Genomic DNA, 7,354 nt, shown 5'->3' with positions numbered 1-7,354 from the left:
TATTTTTAAAAAACACGGTAATAACGACGGCCCGCTAGCATGCTCTACCAAAAATAGTGCTTTGTTGTGTATCTGAGGACGAAAGCTAAACCAGTTCCACACCACTGAAGTTGCAGCATTTTTACAAACCATTCTGGTTCATCCGTTTCATTCAACGATCCCTTTCGCCCTTCTCATTCTCCATCACCGCCATGCTTTTTCCGCCATGTGCGTATGAAAACAAAGGCACTGCGCATGCGCGTTTTACCCATATTCTATCGCGATATTTCATTTTCTTATCCTTGCCCAACATTATACTGGTATTACCCTGAAGTGTATATATGGCCCAGCCCTACCTGCTGGTGTGTTTCAGATCATTATCCTACTGCATAACCCAAGTGCACTTGAGCTTCAGGGCATAAGCTAATGGCTGGACATTCTCCTTCAGGATTTTCAAGTAGAGAGGAGAATTCATGAGTCCATCAGTTATGCCAAATTGTTCCCATCCTTAAGCAGCAAACCTATGATCACACCACCACCACGTTGTTTGACTGTTGCTATGACGCATTTTTATGAAATGCTGTGTTAGTTTTACAGCAGAACACAAACCAAAAGAAATTCAAAAAAATTCCAATTTTTAAAGGTCAGTTCACAGAATATTCTTCCACCATTGTTTTCCAGTTTCTTTCTTTTTCTTGAATTATCATCACTGACCATGATTGAGACATGTGAGGCAATTCATAAATGTTCTGACTTCTTCTTTCTTGTAGCCTATTTTTGTCAGACAGGTGCTATTTAAGTGACTTTTTTTTAATTCAACTGGCCTGGTAATACTTGGGTGTGACTGTGAAAGTTTACTCAGCTCTCCAAAAAAGTGGTTAACCAAAGTTAATTCATTATTTAACAAGAAAGGGCAATTACTTTTTCCACATAGGGCCATGTTGGTTGGTTTGGATGTCCTCCCCTTAATAAATTAGATCATTATTGCAAACAGCATTTTGTATTTACTGTTTTTATCTTTTCTAATATTAAAATTAGTTTCGATGACCTGAAACATGTGTGACACATGTTATTAAAAATAAGAAAAATAAGAAATTACCAATAATTTTCACAGCACTCTATATTCCTTCAGCTATATTTGCTTTTTATAATTTGCTATATACAAGTGACAGTGTTCCTTTTGCCTGTTTGACCTCATGATGGCACTGTTGTCTCACTGCTAATACAGAGGCACAATAGACCAAATGATGTAGAAGCTTGCCTTTATTACCATATTGTTGTTATAGTAGCAAGACGGGTTAAAGTTCTGGGCAGAAAATTACACCACCTGGGTCTGGGTGCAGTTCCCCCCTCCAGGGGCAAGGGTACCTAGACCCGGTTCGTAGAGTATGCTTGGGGAGTGTGATCGTGTGTACAGCGTCTCTTTATGTCTGTCTCCACGTTGGTTGAGTGTGGAGTAAGTGCATATGAGAGCATGAGGGTGGGAATGGATGTTTGTGTCTGTGTGTGCCTGTATGTCTGTGTCTATATGTCAGGTTGGGTATCAGACGCCACCTCTCTGGGGACATCTCAGGCCCTCCAAGGTTTGGAGGCCTATCTCCACCCACCACCACTTCCCCTGCCAGTGGCGGACTCCCTCAGGTGTCGGTGCGTTGGTGGTTCTTTGTGTCCGGGGATGGGCGTCCAGGTACACACCGGCTCACTCCTTGGTGGCCGCTTATCGGGGCCTGGAGCCTGGGGCTCGCTCGGGCCACTTCGGGGGTGGGGTGCCCCCGGCCTCTCGGCCTGGGGCTCGGTCACTCTGGCACAGCTGGCTGCCGGCGGAGCTCACGGGCACGTCACTGCAACCCCCCCTGGCTTCTGCTCCGCGGCTGCTGAGTGAGCCCTCATCTGGGGCTCTCCTCAGCTCTTTCTGGGATAGTGGCGCGGCTGCCCCTCTGTTGGTCTTCCTTGGTCTCTTGTGCTCTAGGGGCCTCTGGATGTCTGGAGCCTGGATCTCCTCCATACCTGCTTCATGCTGTAGCAGATCATTACATGAAGGAACCTTTTAAATACAAGCGCGCTCATGCTCACAGGTGTACACACGGGTGCTCACAGACACAAACTACACCCTTTTTGGCTCCTACCTCAAAGAACACTGTGCGCTGTAAATTTTGACCTCCCTCCCCCCGGTCATGTCTGTCCCATCTGCAACAACTGAAAATAAAATAAAATAAATAAATAATAACAACAAAGGTCAATCAAATGGACCAATACGGCAAGGCAGGGATGGTCCACTTGGTAAAGTAATTCCGTTGGGCTTCTCTCTTTGCCTTCAGACAATAATTCTGATGGCAAAAGAACCAAACGGGACAGGTGGCCAAAAAAAAAAAAGAACAATTTTTTTTTATGCTAGAGTTTTGATGGGAGCTTGGAACATGAAGTTGAGCTAGACGGGACGAGCAATAAATTTTTGTGCCATTAAGAGGGTGTAGCCCCCAACACTAAAATGTGTTGAGAAGTAGTTGGGATAAAATCAAAGGTACTTCTATCCAGAGTGAAATATTATAGTCAAGACTCTTTTATACTGTGTATATTTTGAGTTACTTGTTTTATTGCTGCCCACACTCACAGTGTTGTGTTTTGTCAGGGGGCAAAGGTCGCTGCATCAAACACAACCAGCAGTGGTACACTCCCACTGAGTTTGAAGGTCTCGCAGGGCGAGCAAGCAGCAAAGACTGGAAGAGGAGCATCAGATATGCTGGCAGACCTCTGCTCTGCCTCATACAGGTAATTAAATATACTCCTTCACTACTATCTCACTATCGTACTACTGCAGTGCTGCACTGTATTGTGTGATGCAAAGAAATTTGCATTTCCAATTTATGACTTTGGATTTTCCTAAGCTAATCTTGAGCCACGAAACTAGCAAAGTATTCTAGAGCCAAATGTGAGACCATCTGTCTGATAGCTAAAAATCGACTGATTGGCTCATGCAGCTGGTCAATGATCCTAAGAACACCAACAAATATGAAACAGAATAGCTGAAAAAGAAAAGTATCAAGATGTTGCAATGGCCTTTGACATTAAGAGAGATGTACATAAATGAACCCCTGTAAACCTCAATGAACTGAAGCAACGTTGTAAAGAAGAGTGAGCCAGAATTTCTCAACAACAATGTGAGCGACTGATAAAGTCACACAGAAAACAATTACTTTTCTAAAACTTTTTTTTTCTAGTTAGTCCTTTGTTCATAAAAGGAGGTGGGCCAAGTCCATGCAAAACCTCATGCAGTAAACCTATGTTTGCAGGAGCGTATCTTGAACCCCCATGCTGCCTCCTGTACCTGTGCAGCCTGCTGTGATGACCTGATAGCGGTGAGTGAAGTGGACAAGTCCTGATAAGCTTTTAAATCAGTCTGTTAATTAGAAATGATTTAAATTATCATAATCTGAGATGTTACACATAATATCTGAATAATATCTGTTTGTGTTCGTCTTATTTTTTGCATCATTAGTGTCCAAAGGAGGGAGACTCTCTGGGAGAAGAAAATATCAGCATGGTAAATGATTTTTTCTTTTTGTTTTTTTGTTTTTTGTAAATGTCCAACACTATAACTTCATTTCCAGATGCTTTATCTTGCGATCTATATGGAGATACATTATCATTAAACAAAATAATAATGATTCTCTCAGTCTGTGCTGTGATCACATCTCAGGGTGAATATTAGAGCAGTGTGCCTATTAATAAACAAGATGGCTTCTTTTTTAGGCCTTCTTCTAGTCCCCAGTTTAAACACAGAAGGGAGCTCCTTCTGCAACACAAGGTCTTCACATGTAATTTTTCTTGAGGCATCATTTATGCTTTGAGGCTTCTTGATTAAGTCTCTACGAATCAAAAATATACAACAAAGCAAATTAAAGCAGTCTGGGCTTTCCTTACTGGCTCAACAAAACTCAAAACCTAAACATATATAACATGTGTCGCGCGATGGTTATTGGTTTTCTTTGTTAACTCGGGTTCCCTCCATGCTCACATAGATGGCAGCATGTGACACATTGCTCTAATCTTGTACCACAAAATCAAATGGATCAGTTGAGCACCAGCTACTCAAAGGAACAGCTGATACAGCTCTATGACATCAAATAAGGCTGCACCAGAATCTGGTGATTTGGTCATCGCAGGAGCACAAGTGCACTCTCTGTGCTGCTGTTACTTATGAAATGACAGCTGCACATTAGAGCGCTAACATTTAGCCCTTTACAGTAATGTATGATAATAATAATAACTTCATTTTGAATTTTTGTTTTCTGTTCAGGTTAGTTTCACTAGCATCCCAGTAACAACAACATTTGCACCAAAACCTTCTTATGCAATTATTATTAGTTAATAATTTTAGTTACTGCACAATATATATATTTTTTTATTTGTTTTTTTACATTGTTACGTAAATTAATAGAAATATAACTAAATATAACTGTAAGTACTTAGTGATGACTATCTTAAAACAGACATGATTTTAAAACAGTAATGGTTTATCGGTATCAGCAGTCATTTTGTTGTCTCTGCTTTCATTTGATTTCTTAGATGTTGCATTGATTTTATCTCTGTTCTCTTTCTGCTTGACTCAGACCGGCCCCGTACGCCTCTTTGTCCCATACAAGAGACGAAAGAAGGACACTGAGCCTGTGATCATTCCTGCCAAGAAGGAACTTCCTGCTACCAAGAACATTACGTTGACTCCGGGAACCACATGTAGGTCACATGTGCTCACAGCTCATGATTTGGTAACTTTGTGCACTTACAGCCAGGGATAGTTGTTTTGATCTAGAATTCATCTTCCTTCTCAAATCATTTCCTGTACTTAAATTTGTGTTCCTGAAAAATTTAATTAATTAAAAGTTTATTCTCAAGTTCTCAAAATCAGATCTGTAAAGTAAAAAATGTAAGCCCAACCTTTAAACTATTTGTTGTCCAAACATGAATCACACTTCTGTTTCTTTCTTACAGTCACAGTGTCCCCATCTGGGCAGTTCACTACTTCTGGGACCTTGACCTTTGACCGCACGCCAACAGGCGACGCTGCTGCTGCCATCATCTCAGAGGGCTCGGCACAGAGCGAGGTGTTTGCCAGCACCGCAGGTACCATCCCCTGAGTGACTGAGAATTCATTCAGTCGTACATTGTAGTGCATTTGTTTGAGTAGGCACTTAAACAATCACAATTCTCAGTGTGGGAATCAGCCCATTGGTCCTTGAAATTATTCACCTCCACAAACACAAAAATATATACATATCCTGCATGGAAAACCAAACCGTTTGGTTTTGAATTTAGTTATTTTAATCAACATCCATGCAGGATATGTATATATTTTTGTGTTTGTGTTTGAACTCTATTATATGGAAAGTCATTTCACTCTAGATCGACAATATACACCTTCACAGTTTTACTTATTCAATATCAAGTCAGTCTGATTTTGGATTTCAAAAAACCCCCAAAAAACAAGAAGTTTGCTTTTGATAGCCTTCAGAATTCAGCCTGCTTTGACTGTTTTTCTGGAGACTGTCTTGATGGCAGTAAATGTCACCGTTGTGGCTCTTTTACTGAAGTAGTCTGTGTGTTAACTTAATAAAAAAGGACCTCAGCAAAACTCGAAAACATTGACATTTTAAAAGCTTATAATCAAAAAAGCTCAGATACTGTGGGAGGAGTCTGACTGCAAAATGTAGGAAAAGCAGCCAAAACATGCTCAGAATATGTGGAACCTCAAGACTAATAAAAAACCTCCAGGTGTCAGGCCTATGAAGTTTGCAAAGCTGCTATTAAAGAAGAATGTAGTTATTTTAATCAACATCCAAAATAAAATTTGGTCTGTTTGCACTTAAAGCAAGGAGTACAGTGAATCACTCGAACACTTCCAATGTGTGGCCGTTTTAAACCATCACCAGCTGAGATACAGACAGGTCCAAGTCTAAAAATAACCAGACATCTATCACACACTGTGTTTTAACACATCCTTGAGAAACAAAAAAGGTGTGTGAGTGCTCTCACAGGTAAATGGTGGTGTGTTTTACACTATAACACTTTAGTAGACTCTTACTTTCTTACTACCCTGACAGAAAAAGGTACAAAAAAATCTAATTAAATTTGATTCTGTGGACTTAAAATGATGACAAAGCTTACAAGCAGAAGCACTGAGGCCTGGGTTGCTTCGTTAACCTTGTGGTGAAGGACACAGAGGCAGTTCAGACAGCTCACATGTGTGACTACTTGTGGAGACTCATTGCCCAGTTCTGTAGACAATCCATAATCCATTGTCTGGGACTACAGCTGGTGACAATGGTCCTTTTTCTGCTCTGATTATTGTCTGCGAGCTGGTCAATCACTCTAACCAGAACCTGTTTGAGAGCTGGTTCAACCTAAGCTGAGCTCTCTGAGGCTGCAGAGCAGAAGACTACTGTTGTAAACTGCAGTTCAAGGTGCTGGAGCCTTGCCTGCTTTAGCACATTTATCGCTACGGGTAATTTCCAACTCATGTACCTTGTTGGGTTTTTACATTCACAAAGTGAGACATAAAAAACGCCTTAGATAAATGATTTCAAAGCGCATTTATTTTGAAACTGCTATCAAATTGGTTTCTGATCATTTTATTGCCGTGCTTGATTGGCCAGCCAATTCCCCTCACCTGAACCTCACCTGTTGGGTATTATCAAGAGGAAGATGAGAAACAGCCAACCCAGAAATGCAAATGAGAGATACCAAAGCAACCTAGGCTTCAAAAACACTTCAGCAGGCCCAAAAGCTGATCACCTCAATGCCACACCATGCTGAATCAGCAGTTAGTGGCAAAGACATTCAGCCAAATACTGAGTTTGTACATAAAGATACTTTTCAGACGTTGGACATTTCTTTATTGTAAATCCATTTTTTTAGTTGATCTTAGGAAATATTCTAATAATAGGATACACCAGATTTTCATGAAACTGTAACAGCAAATTTCAGACAGTGTAGCAGAAAAAGATCAACAGCTGTCTTTTCTTCTCTCGCTCAGTGCTAACGGCATTGCCAGCGTTAGCTGTTGCTCATCAGCCAGTTCAGGCCAAAGTCGCAGTGGCAGCTGCAGCGGCGTCTCCATCGGCAGGGCTTGTGGCTGGGCTTGATGTGGGGCCTATTGGGGGAGCAGAGCCAATAGTGAGCGAGGGGCAGAAGAACACTTGGATATACCTGGAGGAGATGGCCAACACACTGCTGAACAATGTCCAGCAGCTCAAGGCTCTGATCGAACAGGCCAAAAACTCTGCAGGGGACCCTGTAGGGGTCAGAAGTAATGGCGGCAGGAAGGAGGTGAGCACACACACACACATACACAAAAGGTGTGAGATTTAGATCAGCAGTA

The 7,354-nt window shown here is 41.5% G+C and overlaps 1 protein-coding gene across 2 annotated transcripts in view; it reads left to right on the top strand.

Moving 5' to 3' along the window:
• The window catches only part of deaf1 (DEAF1 transcription factor), a 17,891-nt gene that overhangs the window by 7,164 nt on the left and 3,373 nt on the right, over window positions 1-7,354 (top strand). For both annotated transcript variants that reach the window (XM_042227185.1, XM_005938333.3), the window contains exons 5-10: window positions 2,609-2,748; window positions 3,270-3,335; window positions 3,476-3,520; window positions 4,590-4,713; window positions 4,969-5,100; window positions 7,010-7,302. In XM_042227185.1, the coding sequence (XP_042083119.1) occupies window positions 2,609-2,748; window positions 3,270-3,335; window positions 3,476-3,520; window positions 4,590-4,713; window positions 4,969-5,100; window positions 7,010-7,302 (800 nt within the window). The remainder of the gene's footprint in view (window positions 1-2,608; window positions 2,749-3,269; window positions 3,336-3,475; window positions 3,521-4,589; window positions 4,714-4,968; window positions 5,101-7,009; window positions 7,303-7,354) is intronic.

The sequence above is a fragment of the Haplochromis burtoni genome, unplaced genomic scaffold (genome assembly GCF_018398535.1).
Source record: "Haplochromis burtoni strain Fernald_Lab_line unplaced genomic scaffold, NCSU_Asbu1 Contig_248, whole genome shotgun sequence".
NCBI classification, from domain to species: Eukaryota; Metazoa; Chordata; class Actinopteri; order Cichliformes; family Cichlidae; genus Haplochromis; species Haplochromis burtoni.
Note: the sequence above shows the minus strand (reverse complement) of the source record. Positions and strands in the feature narration are given on the sequence as shown.